This window comes from Podarcis bocagei (genome assembly GCF_964188305.1).
Source record: "Podarcis bocagei genome assembly, chromosome: 5".
Classification (NCBI taxonomy): Eukaryota; Metazoa; Chordata; class Lepidosauria; order Squamata; family Lacertidae; genus Podarcis; species Podarcis bocagei.
In genome coordinates, this window is record NC_138129.1 from 43,281,785 (window position 1) to 43,301,093 (window position 19,309).

General features: G+C 43.9%; 1 protein-coding gene across 10 annotated transcripts in view; it reads right to left on the reverse strand.

Moving 5' to 3' along the window:
* The window catches only part of TMCC2 (transmembrane and coiled-coil domain family 2), a 109,480-nt gene that overhangs the window by 27,524 nt on the left and 62,647 nt on the right, over window positions 1-19,309 (reverse strand). For 2 of the 10 annotated variants that reach the window (XM_081193455.1, XM_081193454.1), the window contains exon 1: window positions 11,551-11,839. The exons of 4 other annotated variants lie outside the window; for them this stretch is intronic. Coding sequence is in view for 3 of the 6 variants with exons in the window: in XM_081193452.1 (XP_081049578.1) it covers window positions 3,531-3,611 (81 nt within the window). In the remaining 3 variants the exon portion in view is untranslated. Of the gene's footprint in view, window positions 1-3,530; window positions 3,678-11,056; window positions 11,120-11,550; window positions 11,840-19,309 lie in introns of those variants that run through there. 4 more of the 10 variants (XM_081193452.1, XM_081193450.1, XM_081193451.1 and 1 more) reach the window with 4 other exon arrangements.

Here is a 19,309-nt window from a genome sequence, read left to right on the forward strand (position 1 = left end):
ACTCTTTACATGCTACCATCAACGCTAGTTTCCAACAGGATGGAACCTCATCATTTCCTGCATCTGGACCATATCATAAGCCTTCAGTCTTTATGTCCTAAACCTACCGGAGTGGAATACTTCATTTGCAAATGCAAAGTCATGTCAAACTTCCTACAGCAAATCAATCTGTTTTATTGTTTTCAGCAACAAAAGGGTAATTGGGATGCCAGAAACGCTTAAGGGCAAAGTGTTTAATAAACCCCAGCCAACCTGAAATGTCTGTGCAATAGATTTGACATAAGGATTAGCCAAATAAAATGAACTAAAATCCCTGTACGGAGGGAAAGCTTTGCAGTTGTTCAGTCATAATTAAAGTTCTCTTCCACAGAAAGCCAGTGGGCTCCTTTGGAGATGTAGGAGGAAAAGCAGGATTTAAAGCTGGTGTGGTGGAAATAGGGTGGCCACCTATACATCTGTAATAATAAAAAAAGAGGACAAAAGAGGGCACAGTTCTGCATAAAATTTCCGTGTGCTATTTTTTTTGTCTAGATATGAATTTAGAAATAAGTACTATAATTTTAAAAGAAATTGGGTACATCTCAGCATAGTCAGGCCTACATTCTGTCTTTTCATGGTTTGCTGCTGCCTGTAATTCAGTGCATCAAAACATAGAACATCAAAACTCCCCCAATTCCTGGGGGCTGCATAAATACTGCAGCATGAGCAGGGGCGTAGCTAGGTGCTCCAGCACCTGGAGCGGCGGGGGTGGGGCGATCTGCCCACAAGGGGCGGACGGGGTGCTGCGACAATCCGCACATGGGGGCGCCATGGCGATCTGTGCAGCAGTGGAGGAAGCCACTCGGGCGCCTCAGGCACACTGACCATAGGGGTGGGGCGCACCCTGCAGAGCCTCTGGAGTCTGCCTGCCTCCTCCCACTCAGCCACCCTACAGCTGGGGGGGTGACAAAATGGTGACACCCTGGGCGGACCGCACCTACCGCACCCCCTTCCTCCGCCACTGAGCATGAGCTAGAGTGGTGCTGTCTCATACTTAGATTAGACTTATGGAACACTTGCCCAAAAGGTTGGCCATGACTCTGCATTAGTCCATGGCGTTACGATATATTTTCTTTTCTACCTAAAAGATGCAATAGCCCAGTACTCTGGAATTGGCCCTTTTTGCACTCAAGTAGATATGCAGAAAGAGGACCAAAGTGTGTTACTGTGAATGAAGTCAAAAACACATCTGTTCCCCTTCAAAAGTACTATGTGGATGAGCATTAACCTGAAGATCCAGCAGCAATGCCTGCTTTTACAACATCCATTTGTACCAGCATTCAACAGCCTGATGTCATCAGAACAACAGAGCCAGGAGTCTACAAACACTACCTCCATCTTAAGCAAATGGATTGGTGGGAGAGAAATTTAAACAGCAAACAAAACTCCAGCACAAATCCAGTTTCATTGAGCTGAGAGGCAGCCAAACTGAGAAGGAGAACTTTGTTTAGAGACGCTCTTTATCTGAAGGGCTGAACAGCCCCAAGTCTTGTTTCCATATAAAGAACCACAAGAAAGGAGAGTTTGGGACCTTGAAATCAGCACCTGGACAGCAGACTAAACAGTCAATCAGGTCACCCAGTCACAAGTCTTTCTATGTAAATTTCTATGTAAATTCCAATGATTATTTTTAAATTGGCATCCGTACACATCAATTAGCATATCCAAATTTTATGTAGATCAGTTTCTTCTTTGGCAGTATATTTCATCTCTTTTGGGAAGTAGGAGGACACCTTAAATGAGCAGCTTCACAGAAGGAGAAAACACACTATGTGTTCAGTTCTATGTACTGAATGTGGCCAGTGAGCCATATTCTGCAACGGCCGTGCCAACCCTCTGTAAGCTGGGTAATGGAAAGTCTATGCTGAATAAAATTCAGCTCAGTGATAACCAGTTTGCTCAGAAACAGAGCAGAAGAAGAAAAGGGCTAAGCAACCTATGCTCAAAATAGTAAGCACAAGGCATGTTTTCCTAGACACTGCCAATTACAAGAAAAAGGAGCTCTATTGGCTCGCTCAGAACACTGAGGTCTTTTGGAAGGAGGTGGAGGAAACTTGGCCTAAATTCATCAGAGTTTCAAAAATTTCAGTTCTAAGTGTCGAAAATAATCTAAGGGTCATCTTACAAATGCACACCGGTGTGTATGTGTGTGTTAAAATTCAATTTGATCTGCAGACTGGCAGTGCTAGAACCGAACACTGTCTGGAATGGGGACAACTTTCTCCTAAAGACCTGAGCTGATGCAACTCCTTGAGCAAAAAATGACAAAGTTGTTTTATTTAACCATAGCAGCTGCCAAGCCACCTCACATTTAGTAAGGTAAGCAGGAGAACTGTGCTGCAGCGGGAACAGCAGCCTACTTTTGCAAAAAAACAACAACAACAACAACAACAACAACAAAACCAAAAACCCCCGAGAAAGCAGTTTCCTAAGATTCAAGAACACAATCAGAATAAATATGAAAATCTGCACATTCCAACCACCTACACCACTATGATATTCTTCCCCACAAAAGGGGAAGCAGAGCATCACAACTGTATTCTATCCAAAAGCATAAGAACGTAAGAACCCTTCTGTAGCAAGGCCAAGAGGTCAATCTAGGCCAGCATCCGACTCCCACAGTGACCAAGCAGATGCTTATAGGAAGACTGCAAGAAAGACATGAGCTCAAAAATGTTCTCCCCACTTGTGTTCCCCAGCAACCAGTATTCAGCGGCTGGAGGTACTACACAGCCATCATGGCTACCAGCCACTGATAGCCTTCTTTTTGGGAAGAGGGTGCAAAGTTCCAGGGTGGGAGAGGATCCTGCAGCAAACAGACCTAAAACAGGGGTGGGTAAACTGGGCTCCCATCAGACGCAGCCAGTATATCCAATGGTCAGAGATGACGGGAGTCGAAGATCAGCAACATCTGGAACATCAAAAACCTTCCAGCAGCAGAGGTTTAGCACTGCAACCACTCAAAATGTTTCTGCTTATCATGGAAGAGGCAGAGAGACAGGGACCATGCGGGAGCTTCTGGCAACAGCACCTCCTACTTCTTCTGCCCTCTTCTCCAGCTGGCTGGTTTCAGGAGATATAGTATGAAAAGGAATCCTGCAGTATAGTAGAACCAGTATAAACCCAGTAGATTGATCACCCCATTCAAGGTGCCCCCAAATGTCCTGCAACCAGGACAGGCCCCACCATTAGGCATAGTAAGGCATCTGCCTCAGGTGGCAAAGACTTAGAGGACAGAACTGTGCTTGCTGCCCAGCTTGCCCTGCACTCTGTAAGCGACCTGCTGCCCTCTGTTGTGGTGGAGGCAGTCAGCACTCAAGTTCAATTCAACTGCCAATCTGATCAGCCAATCTGATTCATGGAACTGGGATGGGAGAGAAATCTTGTCCATCCTAGGCAGCAAGACATATTGGGCTGGTCCTGCATGCTACCATCTGCCCTCCGATGAGCCCGTGCTCCTGAAAATGCAGAAGAAAGAAGGCTGTACTTACAAACACTCCTAATAAAGAGTTGAGCAGCAATATCTTTTTCCCAGGGCAGGGGTCAGATTCAGAAGGGTGCATTTCTGGCATGAGCAGCAGCGTTGGTAACGAGCCCGGCTGTGTGATCCTTCCACAGGGAAATTCTCCTCCTCCTGTCATGAGTTGAGTTAAGGATTGGAGGGCTGGGTACTGGTGGGAGCATACGAACCATGGATGGGGGAGAGAGAGAGGAAGGCATGTGTGTTTCGGCTGCTCGCTGGGGAACTGAAGCTTCTGAATCAGCAGCCAAGTACAATAAGCCCTGGCTAGTGCCACGGAGAACAGAGTGAACCCGGAGGCAGAAGGAACATGCAAGATGCAGGAGGAAGCTTTTCTGTCTCCTTGGTGCTTGCTTCCCGCACCCCCCTCCTCCCCAAAGCATTCAGAGAACAAACACTACCAATCAGCCCTGTTTGAATAAGCAGTGTGCTCTTTGAAGAGAGCAATTCAGAAGAAAATCCTGTGGTACAGAACAAGTTAGCCACAAAAGAGATCTTATGGCAGATCCCTTCTGCCATGCCAATTTCATCAACGAACTGGGGACTACGAAGCACTCAATGCTCATGACAGCAACAGATTATCTGGCCTTGTGCATCCACGGACAACAAAACACAACTAACAATTAAATCCTAAGCATGTTTACTCAAAGGTAAATTACGCCGAGCTCAAGATGCCTTACTCCCTAGTAAATGTGTTTAAGACTGTAGTGAGGTGCTTTATGAAGTCTGTTAAGTCTCCTGCTTTTGAGAGTGAAACTTTTCCTTGGCCAGATCTTCATATGAGCACAGGCTCCTGCAAATCTGCTTTGGGTGCTAGTATCAGGCCCAGTGATAGGACACCCCCATGTAGAACTGTCCAAGAAGCTTGTCTGGAAACTGCAGCTAGGCTCCTGTAGGAAGTGGCTGACTGCGAACATATTCTGAAGGAACTGCACTGGCTGTCAATACACCACTGAAACCACTTCAGAGATTTGATACTTGTTCAGAGCTTTATACACAACTGGGGGCCTGGATACTTGAGAGAAGACCTGCTCTCCCATAGGCCAACCTGTTTATTAAGAGGCTATCTCCCATTCATTGCACGTGGACTAAATTCAGAGGCCTTTGAACTAGAGCATGCAAAGCTTAAAAACTGATCAAGCATGAAAGCTTCCTATCAAGAAGCAGAGTCTCCAAACAGGTTAGCATTTTGACACCTATAGGAAGATTTGAACACCAGCCTCTCCCATCTGTTTTCTGATTTATAAATATATCTCTGTAGCTTCCCACAGATTGTTCTTCTGTTGCGCTCATTCTGGGAGTTTTTCTTGTGGGATTACATCTTGCCATAAAAATGCAAGGTTGCAATGCGGAAGGCACAGATTCAACAAAACTGTATGTGGAGAAGAAAGGAGTGACCTTGAGCAGGCTATTTTAATTAGTCTCTTAGTTCTTCATTAGGAGAATGGAAACAACATTCTCTTCCCATGCTGATTGTGAAATATGCGTCTTGGTAGGTAGCCATACAGCTCCTAGCATAATGGGACACCTCAGTGTTGCTGCAGTGCAAACCACCACTAATAACGGCAGAAGGATAAAAGGCAGCATTCATAGCATGGTTTCTTATCGTTACTGTACTTCCTGTATAGTTTCAATGCAATTTTTATTTTTTCAAGTTTTTATAGGCTTTGAGGGCGGAAGAAACTCTTTGATGAAGAAAAGGTGGAAGTCAAATCTTGAAGCCATTTGTTAAGAATAGCTTGCTAAATCAACCCAGTGGCCCCTCTAGTCCAGCATCCTGCTCTCACAGTAGCCAAGCAGAAGCCTATGGGAAGCCCACAATTAGGACTTGAGCACAACAGCACTCTGCCCACCTGTGATACTCATCAACTGGCAAGCAGAGTGGAGATAAAACACAGCCATCGTCCCTAACAGCCACCAGTAACCTGATCCTCCATGAATTTGTCTAATCCTCTTTTAAAGCCATCCGGGTTGGTGGCCATCACTGTCTCCTATGAGAGCAAGTTCCACAATTTATGCACTGTGTGAATAAGTACTTTATTTTATCTGTCCTGAATCTTTCAACCTGCAGATCGATTCGATGTCCATGAGTTCTAGTGTTATGAGAAACTTTTCTCTCTCCAATTCCTCCATGCCATGCATAATTTTTATAAACTTTTATCATGTCACCTCTTACTCACCGTTTCTCAAAACTAAAAAGTCTCAGACGCTATAAGCCAGCCTTTCTCAACCTGTGGGTCCCCAGATGTTGTTGAACTACAACTCCCATCACCTCTAGCTAGCAAGGCCAGAGCTCAGGGATGATGGGAGTTGTAGTCCAACAACATCTGGGGACCCACAGGTTGAGAACCGCTGCGTAAGCTTTCCTCATAGGGAAGTTGCTCCATCATCTTGATCATTAAAATGCCCCTTAAACAATGATTGTTTAAAACAGGGTAATTACATGGCTTAATTCAGCAAAAAAACCACCATAATCCTGTGGTTTTTAAGGGATATTTTAACAAATGGCTCCAGATTTGACTTTAGTTTTGTATGAATTTTTTAAAAAAACAAAAAACCAGCAATTGAGTACAAAACTTGGGTTTGGAGCACAGACGTTATGGTTAAACAGAGGCTGCAATCCTATTCAGTGGGAATCATTCATAATGTTGAACACAATATTGCTTACTTCTGAGTAAGCATGCAGGACTGCGCTGTTCAACAAATAGTTCTGTGGTGAAAAAACAGTGACTCACCTCTGCAAATTTACCACCATCCAGTAAGCAGGCGGATTTGCTGCTCTCTGGTTGGAATCCAGGGGAAGGCTATTTAAGGACTTTCATTTGCTAGGGAAAGTTCCAAAAGTTTCATGATCACTGCTGGGGTCCAACCCAGTCCTGTTATGGATGACAGCACATGCCTGGGCCTGCTGGCAACTCAACAAAGCTTGCTTTGAAGAGAGTTAGATTACAGAGCGACTGCAACAGGTTGAAATGTCACTGCATACTCTCTCTGAAATTCTTATCTGCAGCCTAATTATCTCAGTTAATTAAGGATACTGCCAGACAGCTTCCTGTGGTTTGGCGGCATAATACAGAAATGGGAGCACATGATATTGTCACTCGGCATGGGAAGCCACTCTGTACTCTGCCTGGCCCATGCTGGTTGCATGCAAACTGATAAATGTGAACAAGAAATGCTGGGTATCTGAAGATCTGTCTGGATATGGTTAGTCAAGCCTTGTATCACCTCCACCCATCCACAGCTAATGTCTATTTTCCTGTGGCACCACAGCGCAATACGCAGAGCGATTCAACCTCATTCACTTATTCACTCCCTATTTCCAACAATCAGAGGTACAGTGATATCCTGGTGGCCCAATTCTAGCAGTACAGTCATGGCGGCCTGTCATGGCACCTTCAAGACTGGTAGTGAAGGCACACAACTCTTAGCAGCAGCAAGACTCTTCCAGAAGCCCTCTCACTGTTTTCAGTCTAAATATACCTCCCTTCCTCCTGAAACACCCCAGATTTATATATGAGTGGGGCAGACATGTAAAAGCAGCATTTATCTGTCACCATCACATCTTGTTTGGCTCTACTTCAGACACCCAAGATCAGTTCATAAGTACAAAAATAAGGCAAAAACAAAGCAAAGTGTCCATGATCTTCACTTTTAAGAAAGCCGGAAAGGCTACCCACACATATTATGAGATACCTTGTGTACACGTCTGCTGTAGCTGTTCAGAGGTATTGCGTAATGACAGCTTTCACAAGAATTGAAATTATGAAATGGCAACATGAGGGTGCTACCAGATGGGACACTGAGAGCCAGAGATCAGGTTTAATAACGCATTTCAAAGCTATTTAGTCACAGTCAAAAAGAGAGTCAGGGAGAAAACTCCCCAAGAACAACTCCCTCTCAGTTTTTCACTACCAACCAACTGCATTGTTTCTTGTAACACTACTAGCACTGTTACTTTTAACCAGCCTTACAAATAAGTTGCCAGCCCACACTTTTCTATGCTCACCTGTGCATGCATACCAGTATAAGCCATTGATAAAGCACATCTATAGCCTGGGAGATGGGGGGAGGGCGCAAACTCAAATTTATATTTAAAAAATCTCCCTATTTGCTCACCTGGTAGCAATTCTGACTAGCCACAGGTGAGCAAGTGACTGCCTATTTACAAGCTTGCTTTTAGTTGTATGCCTGTCTAGCTCATGTGTGTGAAAGGGTAACTAATCTAGAGTATATATTCTTGCTGTCACAAGACCTACCCACTTTGGAAGAATGGCAGATGAAGCTGATTGACTGCATGGGACTGGCAGAAATGACTGACAGAATCCGTGACCGGGGAGAAGAGTCAGCAGAAGAAGATTGGAAAAAAATTAAGGACTATTTACAAAAATATTGCAAAATTAAGGAATGTTGAATGATGTTGGACTGGAATTAAGTGGTATTAAGCTGTAATTATGATAAAATGGTTTTCTTTTTCTTTAAGTAAGAATGTGAAGTTATAATTTAAGATGTTGAGATAAGGATTTGCTGTATAAACAACTTAAACTGGGGATACAAGAAGGGGAGGTATGAGGAGGTCGGGGAAATAAGCTACAAGAAAATAAGCTGTGAAATGTATGTGTTTTTCATATTTTTATGTTTGTTTGGTTTTTTGTTTGTTTGTATAAAATTGGAAACTTTAATAAATATCTTATAAAAAAATAGAGTATATATTCTTGCTAAAGAGAGATAAAGGCTGCCTCCTACCACAATCCTTAAGTTAAGTCTCCAATTTTGGTCATAAGCTAGTTTATACAAACCCCTGAACTGAAGAAATGAATCCTGAAGCTGCCACTAGTGGTCAACCTTCCTCTTTCTTCTTGTGGAGACTAGGCTTTTGATCAACATATCCAAGAACAGCCAGCATTTTGAGATTACTGTTTTTAATCTATAATTCATCCATTTCCTACTCCATTTGCATCTACTGATCCCACATGGAAGAGCACAGAAAGGATATACTAGAAGGTCATAGGAATCCATATCTTGCTCAGGCTTTTTCTTGCACAATTTATAGGGATTCTTTATTCCAGTATAACAGCTGCAAAATGTGACCAGGGTCCCCCCCTCCAGAACAGAGGCAGCCAACGAGGTGCCCTCCAGATGTTGGACTCCAATCCCCATCATTCCTGACAATTCACCATGCTAGCTGAGGCTGAGGGGAGGTGGAGGGTACCATGTTACTATGGCTGCTTTGAAATCATGGAGAAAGTACACTTGCCCACATTTAACTGATGCCCAACTGCAACCTCCTCACATTCTCCAAGTTGAAGAGACTTTTAAAGGGGAGTGGTAATATAAGATGTAAAGGATGCATTATATTCATTACATCTGGTCCTCCTGTTTGCAAAAATACACACCAAGTATACACATCTGTAAATAAGTTTTCACCGCTCCTAAGCTCTCACAATTTAAAAAGAATCAACTAACATAAAACCAGGTCCCTGACTCCTTTTGCCCCCTTGTAAATCAGTGACAATTTTACCACCACCATCCAAAGAACCAGTGTTTCACTTAAGTTTAAAAACTTAAAAACTCTAGAATTCCTGACCAACAGACCTAGAGCTCTTCCCATGCATTCAGCTGAACTTGGAAAAAGAATTAAACTACAGTATGCGAAATACTCCACCAAATTAAGAATACACATCTGGCTGACCACTGTGAAAACAGGATGATTGGCCTGATCCAGCAGGTGCTTCCTATGTTCTTACAACCTTAAGAGTCAAAGTCTGTATGATTTCTGACCAAATCATACATGACATGCTTTATTTATCAAACCAGCCTCAGTACAAAATTAAAAAACCAACTCCTTTGCTCTAGATGAGGTCCAAATTAAGGGGGAGGGGTCAGATTTGAAGAAGTGTTGAAGTTAGGGTGGCCAAGGGAAGGAGGAATCAGACTCCTGCACCTTTAACAGATGTGCAGAAGAAATTTCAGCATCACACACAATACACCTGGTGAAATCCTCCCATCTACACAACTATTAAAGGTGCAGAGTCCTGTCTTCTTTTGCATCTGGCCGCCCAACTTGGAGCTGAGTTCAGCAGGATTTGTGAGTGTTCAGATCAGGGGTGGGGACCCTGTGGCTCGCCATATGTTTCTGACTCCAAATCACACCTAGTCCAGCCAGCAAAGTCAGTGGTGAGGGATGATGGGATTTGTAATCCAACAAAATCTGGTTGGCCACAGGCTTACTAGTACAATTCCAAGCATGCTTATGGCATCAAAGGAATTGGTTATGAAAGTCTTACTCCATTTTTTCCCATTGGGCACTGTATGACATGCGGTTCAGTCCCACTGACTTCACTGCTTTCCGTGCCAACAAAAGACAAAGAAGGAGGAAAGAAACAGGAAAACTGCATTTTCTAAAGTTTGATTTTGTTTATATTTTTTCAAATGGCTTTAGAGCTGGCACAGCATAGGAAGCTGGAAACTCCCTCATTTCAATGTCACACAGTCACTAGGTAATTCACAGTGCAATCCTCCGCTCAATGTCTACTCAAAAGCATGTTCCCATGAATTCAGTGGGGCTTATTCCCAGGTTACTGGGTACTGTAGTTCCAACGTACTTGGTAGCCAGCCCCATTCAGTTATGTGGGGTTTACTTCTGAGCAGACATGCAGAGGATTGTACTCAGCCTCGGTCTCCACCACCCCCACTCACTCACTCTGCTTCTCCATCTGTTATATGGGGATAATACTGCTAGACTACCTCACAGGGTTGTTGTAAAGATTACTGGAATAAGATGCTTTATGGCTGCTGGGAGGTGTTTTTTTTTCATCCCACCCGGCCTTATATCTTTTACCTTTTGAAGGAGATCTTTGTACTGAGTGTACAGTGGTGATAAAAAAAACCATGTACACATAGGGAAAAAAGACCATTCAATGGATATAATGCACCTTGCAATTTTGAAATGCACTAAATAAAGTAGAAGTAGTAGTAGTAACAGCATGTATTAAATGTAAACACAACCACTTCCATCAACCTAGGTATGTGTTTCTGCACAGAGAAATACCGTATTTTTCGCTCTATAACACGCACCAGACCATAACACGCACATAGTTTTTAGAGGAGGAAAACAAGAAAAAAAAATATTCTAAACAAAATAGTGGATATATTATTTTTGTGGTTCATGCTGTGGCCACAGACATGTGATCTGACAGTGAGTTTGGAGTAGCCCAATGCAAAAATCCTGAGGATCCATGTGGATCCGTGCTTTGTAACCACGGAGGAGGAAAGAAAGGGGAACCATGGATCCTCTGCTCACGACTGCAGCAGATCCCCCCCGCCACCCGCAGGCATTCGCTCCATAACACGCACAGACATTTCCTCTTACTTTCTAGGAGGAAAAAAGTGAGTGTTATGGTGCAAAAAATACGGTAAATTAGTGCAATGTTCCTAATTTTTTCTTCCTTTGCTTCTGTGCTCAGTCCTTCTGCATTAAGGAACCAGAGGTCTTACCTAAGGAAGGAGAGCTCATGTTACTACGATTCCATCCACTGAATTCAGGGCTGTGTTAACTCTCTTGGCAAAGGATTCATTCAGGAAAAGAGTAACCCTCTTCATTAATAAAACACTGAACATTTTACAGTTTTACTATAAAGCGTTATTGTTAACTGTGATTACTGTATAACATTAGTATACCTGGGTCAACATCCAAAACTGAGCAAGAAACAAATGCCTTCTGTGAGCTAACACACCCAGGTGACCTGAAACTAAATGAACCCCAAAGATTAGAAGCAATCAGAAAATGGGATAGTAAGACTTCTGGGAAGCGTGTACATACATCTGCTTACAAAAATTGCATTCCAATCACATAACTCTTCACCATTAAGGAAAGCCTGGGAAATCCCCTCTACCTTACACAGAGAGCGTGAAAATCAAGAAATCACCGTAATGTAGAAAAACATAACATCCCAACTCCATGCTATACATCTAGAAAACACAAAGGATACTCTGGAAGCCAATCTCCTCTGCTGAGAAGCCAGTCTTGATCTCCAGCTTCCTTTGACCAAAAGGTCACTGTGCTAGGTCAGTTCTATTCGTTCCTCAAAACGTCTCCCAAGGATAGTCCTTTGCCTTTACCATTGTCTTTCTTTCCAGCCAGAAAATACTCCTCTCCTCTAGTTTACTTGCTTTGGTCTCTGAAGAGTTTCTCTGGAACCGTCCAAACTCTCCAGCTCTCCGAGGCAGTTTTTCATGCCCCAGACAGTTGTCGACTCTCTAAGTAACCCAATCTTTAAAAGGGCAAAGGGAGGCAAAGTCCCGAAACCGAACACGGTCAGAGGCCAGCTGGCATGGAGGAAGGAGTCATAGCTGCTGCACCCAAGTCCCAGCCAACAAGAAAATGCCTTGTCAGAAGTGACAAACTTGGACAGACGTTCTGGAGTGATGGGTCCCAGTCAGAAGAGCAGGCAGCTCACTGATGGCATGCCAGGATTTGCAAAGATTAGAAGCACCCAGTCCTTGAAAAGTTTTGGAACCACTCTCATCTTTTTCTATTTAAAACATATTATTAGTTTTTTGTGGGGTAGACTGCATTGCTTGAGCCTCCTTCTAATTCCTGGATCCAGCATAGATTAAATTCCAGGAATAGCCAGGCTATCTTCCTAGTGAGGGAATGGTCCTCTAAGTACGGGCCATTAAGGTAGCAAAGGAAGTGGCTCTGTGCCAGACAGCAAATGGGTAGGCCCCCCCACCCATCCTCAATTCCCTGGTAGTTAGAAAGACAAAGGCCAGAGTTGACTTAGGTGATCTAAAAGGTGGAAGTGGGAAGGCTGCAGGCTGGGCAGCTGGGAGACAGAGCCATGCCTGATTTATGCTGGAATCCAAGGCTGTGGCCTACAGGAAAAGCAAGATCCTCTTTGGGTGTTGATGCTGTGAACCCCTCCACCGTAGCCTCAGGTTGAATATATCTGTAAATAAACCATATTTCATAAAGAGACACCACAGTCTCTGCTGTGCATCATTCCAAAAGAAACACGAACCCTGGGTTCTGGAACCCCTGGAATCTCGCACCGCTTGGAGACTGGGGTGGCGTGCAACAATATAGATGCACACACCATCAACCACCACTACCTCAGATTTCCACATCAATCACTATTAGGAATAGACCATAATTCAATATATGGCACTATGGAAAACTAGGAATCAATAACATGTCCATCTTAATGAGGCACCAAATTTGGAGTGAAACCATAGAGGCAAAGGAATAGTTCTACTTCCTAGAGTTTCTGATATCTAAGTATTACGATTAAAATAGCCATCCCCAAGTTGGTGTCCTCCAGATGTTTTGGATTCCAGCTCCCATCACCTTTGGCCTGCATGGCCTATGGCCAGGGAGCATAACAACCGCAGTCCTAAATGTCTGGAAGGTATCAGCTTGAGCAAGGCTGGATTAAAAGGACATCTATTTCAAGACACTGTCACAGATAGGGAAGTTTTGAGCGAAATGGAAAGTCTGAGAAAATGCTTAGCAGATGGGCAGCCAAGTGCCTTGTGCTCCAAGGAACCCAAAGAAGCCAGGAGTTCTATGGCCAACTGCTGATTTCATTTGTACAAGAACTCGGGTGGCGGGGGAGACACAGAACATGACTTTTCATGTTTCAGTTCTAGCTGAACATAGTAAGGGTAAATGACGGCTATAGGCAAAGCAAATAACAGAGGAAGTAGAAGGAACAGCCACTGTCTTATTTATTTATTTATGCGTATATATATATATATATATATATATGCAGGTTTTGGTGTCTTCGGGTGTCTTCCCGTGTAAGAGTTGGGGTGTCTAGGCGACGTTTCGACGAGGTCTCACTCGTCATCTTCAGGCTGGTGCTTTCGGCTTCTTGTTACTAGAACAGAGCAGGATCTCAGTGTTTGAGTTCCTATAAATACTGTTGAGGGGGTGTGGTGTATAGCCTCCAACGTTCTGGGCAGAGAGGGAGTTCCCAGGTTAGTGTGCCTTTTCTTCTTTTGTTCCTTAATTACTTGAGGGATATCTTGAGTGATTTCTTGAGTGATATTCTGAGTACCACTTAGGAGGGTCATTAGGTGTGGATTAGTTGCTAAAGCTTTCGTGTCTTGACCTCTTGAGCTTGTGAAGAGTTTTTCTGAGAAGATGGCTGTACTGCACTTAGTTGTGCTCTGGCTTGGCTTCGTGTATAGGGGCGAGCTGTGGTTTTGTGCCCTGTGCCAGCCAGATCTGTGTAGGGATTGCAGGGGGGTGCAGCATCCGGAGGTGCCACTATGGTTTGGCTACTGGATGGTGTCTGTACTTTATCTGTGGAGAGGGTCTGGGTTTGGGTCTGGTGTGGTTGATTGGAGATGGCGTTCTGTGTGTCTCTGGTTCTGGTGTCGGTTTTTGTGGGGAGGGCTAATTTCCAGATGTCTGGCAGGCGGGACGTGTCGTCACGCTTGTTCATGTTGTGAGGGTGTTTCTCTATCTCGATGGCTTCCATGATTATTCTCTTGTGGTGATGTTCCATGTTAAAGAGCAATTTGGAATCTGCAAAATTAATTTCGTGTCCTGTTTCTTTCATGTGTTGGTAAAGAGAGGAAGTTTTTTCTTCTTTTTTGACGGCATTCTTGTGTTCTGCGATACGTGCATTTATTCGTCTGTTTGTTTGTCCAATGTACGTGGCTGGGCAGACTTTGCAGGGTATTTCATAGACCCCTTGGTTTTCTAACTGGATTTTATCTTTTGGGTTTCTGAGGATATTGGCTATTTTTTGGTTGGTGCAAAAGGCTGTTTTGATATTGTGTTTATGGAGGATTTTGCTAATTTTATCTGTAGTGCCCTTGATATAAGGAAGGAGGGCCATGCCATTGTTTTCTTCTGTGTCTTGGTTTTTGGGGGGTGTTTCTTTTTGGATTAGCTTCGTAACCCTGTTTTGTTGGTATCCGTTGGCGATTAACACATTTGAAAGATTCTGTAACTCAGTTGTCAAGTGGTCTTTGTCAGCCAGGCGTTTGGTTCTGGAGATGAGAGTCTTGGCTACGGAGTTTATTTGTGCAGGGTGGTGGTGTGATTGTGCATGTAAGTAGCGGTTGGTGTGTGTTTTTTTCCGGTAGATAGTGTGTCCTAGGGAGCCATCAGGTTTTTTGTAGATTAGGACGTCAAGGAAGGGAAGTTGGTTGTTGGCTTCTATTTCCATAGTGAATTGTATTTTGGGGTGTAGGCTGTTGAGATGTGTGAGGAAGCTATCTAGTTTTTCCTTCCCGTGTGGCCAAATTACAAAGGTGTCGTCAACATATCTGAGCCAAAGTTTGGGTTTGTGTTCTGACTTGTCTAAAGCATTGGTTTCAAAGTGTTCCATGTACAGATTTGCGATGACCGGTGAGAGGGGTGATCCCATAGGTGCTCCTTCTATCTGTTTATATCTTTGTCCATTGTGGATGAAGTACGTGTTGGTTAGGCAGTGGTTGGTCAGGTCCAGGATGTATTCGGGGGGATTGTATTTGTTTTGAATGGCTGTCAAGGCTTCATTAATGGGCACTTGTGTGAAGAGAGATACAACATCGAAGCTCACAAGTAGGTCATCGGGATGTAGGTTTTGCTTCTTTATTGTTTCTATGAACTGGAAGGAGTTTGTAACGTGTGAAGCGATAGATTCTGCATAGGGCTGAAGTTGCTTAGCGAGAAATTTAGCGAGATTTTGTAGAGGTGAGCCTATGGAGCTGACTATTGGTCTGAGTGGTGTTCCTTCTTTGTGTATCTTGGGGAGACCGTAGAGTTTGGGGCATCTGGATGATTTTTCTCTGGGGATGATTCTTAGCTGGATTTCTTCACTGATAGGAGAGGCTTTTATTTTGGATTTGGTGGTTTTTTCCAGATAGGTGGTGGGATCTGTTTTTATAGGTTGGTAGGTAGGGTCTTGGAGTAGATTTGATAGTTTTGCTTGGTAGTCCGATGTGTTCATCACAACAGTGGCATTACCTTTGTCTGCTGGGAGAATGATTATGTTGTTGTCTTTCCTCAGGTTGGTGAGTGCTTTCTGTTCTTCTTTGTGTAAATTGCTTCTGGGTGGTTTGCTGGAGCAGAGGATGTTGGTGACTTCAAGTCTGATTTTATTGGCTTCATCTGGGTTGATTTTGGTTAGGCTAGCTTCGACTCCGCATATGATGTTTTCCGTGGGGATGCGTCTCGGGGCGACTGCAAAGTTGAAACCTTTGGAGAGTACTTTGGTTTCAGTTGAGGTGAGGATCCTGTCTGATATGTTATGTACTGTTTGTTTCATGGGTTGTTGTGGAGGGTGGCTGGGCTTCTGGCGTTTCTCTAGTTTGTGGAGTTTGTTGGTGTGTGTGTCTGTCTTATGTGAGGACTCTGTTTCAGCTCTCCAAACGGCTAGTTGTTTGCATTTGTCCCAGAGTGCAGGGTGGATTTTGTTACAGAGTTTGAGGTGAAGAGTGAGCAGATCTTTGTTGGTTTGGTTTAGTAGGTATCTTTTCTTATGAAGTTCGTTTCTGATTAGGGATAGTTCAGTTCGTTTCAGGATCCTTTCGGTAGCTGGGGTTTTAGAGTGGAATTTAAGTTGGAAGCATGTGGGAATTAAGTTGTTGTCTCGGCAGTTGCGTAGGAACAAGAGATCACATAAGATGGTGGCTCTTCGGATTTCTAGTTTCTCGTAGGTTCTTGTCAGCTGGAAGGTTTCCTCCCCGTAGAGGTGAGATATTTGCTTTCGTAGATTTTCACGGGTACAGGAATGCAGGTTTTGGTGTCTTCGGGTGTCTTCCCGTGTAAGAGTTGGGGTGTCTAGGCGACGTTTCGACGAGGTCTCACTCGTCATCTTCAGGCTGGTGCTTTCGGCTTCTTGTTACTAGAACAGAGCAGGATCTCAGTGTTTGAGTTCCTATAAATACTGTTGAGGGGGTGTGGTGTATAGCCTCCAACGTTCTGGGCAGAGAGGGAGTTCCCAGGTTAGTGTGCCTTTTCTTCTTTTGTTCCTTAATTACTTGAGGGATATCTTGAGTGATTTCTTGAGTGATATTCTGAGTACCACTTAGGAGGGTCATTAGGTGTGGATTAGTTGCTAAAGCTTTCGTGTCTTGACCTCTTGAGCTTGTGAAGAGTTTTTCTGAGAAGATGGCTGTACTGCACTTAGTTGTGCTCTGGCTTGGCTTCGTGTATAGGGGCGAGCTGTGGTTTTGTGCCCTGTGCCAGCCAGATCTGTGTAGGGATTGCAGGGGGGTGCAGCATCCGGAGGTGCCACTATGGTTTGGCTACTGGATGGTGTCTGTACTTTATCTGTGGAGAGGGTCTGGGTTTGGGTCTGGTGTGGTTGATTGGAGATGGCGTTCTGTGTGTCTCTGGTTCTGGTGTCGGTTTTTGTGGGGAGGGCTAATTTCCAGATGTCTGGCAGGCGGGACGTGTCGTCACGCTTGTTCATGTTGTGAGGGTGTTTCTCTATCTCGATGGCTTCCATGATTATTCTCTTGTGGTGATGTTCCATGTTAAAGAGCAATTTGGAATCTGCAAAATTAATTTCGTGTCCTGTTTCTTTCATGTGTTGGTAAAGAGAGGAAGTTTTTTCTTCTTTTTTGACGGCATTCTTGTGTTCTGCGATACGTGCATTTATTCGTCTGTTTGTTTGTCCAATGTACGTGGCTGGGCAGACTTTGCAGGGTATTTCATAGACCCCTTGGTTTTCTAACTGGATTTTATCTTTTGGGTTTCTGAGGATATTGGCTATTTTTTGGTTGGTGCAAAAGGCTGTTTTGATATTGTGTTTATGGAGGATTTTGCTAATTTTATCTGTAGTGCCCTTGATATAAGGAAGGAGGGCCATGCCATTGTTTTCTTCTGTGTCTTGGTTTTTGGGGGGTGTTTCTTTTTGGATTAGCTTCGTAACCCTGTTTTGTTGGTATCCGTTGGCGATTAACACATTTGAAAGATTCTGTAACTCAGTTGTCAAGTGGTCTTTGTCAGCCAGGCGTTTGGTTCTGGAGATGAGAGTCTTGGCTACGGAGTTTATTTGTGCAGGGTGGTGGTGTGATTGTGCATGTAAGTAGCGGTTGGTGTGTGTTTTTTCCCGGTAGATAGTGTGTCCTAGGGAGCCATCAGGTTTTTTGTAGATTAGGACGTCAAGGAAGGGAAGTTGGTTGTTGGCTTCTATTTCCATAGTGAATTGTATTTTGGGGTGTAGGCTGTTGAGATGTGTGAGGAAGCTATCTAGTTTTTCCTTCCCGTGTGGCCAAATTACAAAGGTGTCGTCAACATATCTGAGCCAAAGTTTGGGTTTGTGTTCTGACTTGTCTAAAGCATTGGTTTCAAAGTGTTCCATGTACAGATTTGCGATGACCGGTGAGAGGGGTGATCCCATAGGTGCTCCTTCTATCTGTTTATATCTTTGTCCATTGTGGATGAAGTACGTGTTGGTTAGGCAGTGGTTGGTCAGGTCCAGGATGTATTCGGGGGGATTGTATTTGTTTTGAATGGCTGTCAAGGCTTCATTAATGGGCACTTGTGTGAAGAGAGATACAACATCGAAGCTCACAAGTAGGTCATCGGGATGTAGGTTTTGCTTCTTTATTGTTTCTATGAACTGGAAGGAGTTTGTAACGTGTGAAGCGATAGATTCTGCATAGGGCTGAAGTTGCTTAGCGAGAAATTTAGCGAGATTTTGTAGAGGTGAGCCTATGGAGCTGACTATTGGTCTGAGTGGTGTTCCTTCTTTGTGTATCTTGGGGAGACCGTAGAGTTTGGGGCATCTGGATGATTTTTCTCTGGGGATGATTCTTAGCTGGATTTCTTCACTGATAGGAGAGGCTTTTATTTTGGATTTGGTGGTTTTTTCCAGATAGGTGGTGGGATCTGTTTTTATAGGTTGGTAGGTAGGGTCTTGGAGTAGATTTGATAGTTTTGCTTGGTAGTCCGATGTGTTCATCACAACAGTGGCATTACCTTTGTCTGCTGGGAGAATGATTATGTTGTTGTCTTTCCTCAGGTTGGTGAGTGCTTTCTGTTCTTCTTTGTGTAAATTGCTTCTGGGTGGTTTGCTGGAGCAGAGGATGTTGGTGACTTCAAGTCTGATTTTATTGGCTTCATCTGGGTTGATTTTGGTTAGGCTAGCTTCGACTCCGCATATGATGTTTTCCGTGGGGATGCGTCTCGGGGCGACTGCAAAGTTGAAACCTTTGGAGAGTACTTTGGTTTCAGTTGAGGTGAGGATCCTGTCTGATATGTTATGTACTGTTTGTTTCATGGGTTGTTGTGGAGGGTGGCTGGGCTTCTGGCGTTTCTCTAGTTTGTGGAGTTTGTTGGTGTGTGTGTCTGTCTTATGTGAGGACTCTGTTTCAGCTCTCCAAACGGCTAGTTGTTTGCATTTGTCCCAGAGTGCAGGGTGGATTTTGTTACAGAGTTTGAGGTGAAGAGTGAGCAGATCTTTGTTGGTTTGGTTTAGTAGGTATCTTTTCTTATGAAGTTCGTTTCTGATTAGGGATAGTTCAGTTCGTTTCAGGATCCTTTCGGTAGCTGGGGTTTTAGAGTGGAATTTAAGTTGGAAGCATGTGGGAATTAAGTTGTTGTCTCGGCAGTTGCGTAGGAACAAGAGATCACATAAGATGGTGGCTCTTCGGATTTCTAGTTTCTCGTAGGTTCTTGTCAGCTGGAAGGTTTCCTCCCCGTAGAGGTGAGATATTTGCTTTCGTAGATTTTCACGGGTACAGGAATGCAGGTTTTGGTGTCTTCGGGTGTCTTCCCGTGTAAGAGTTGGGGTGTCTAGG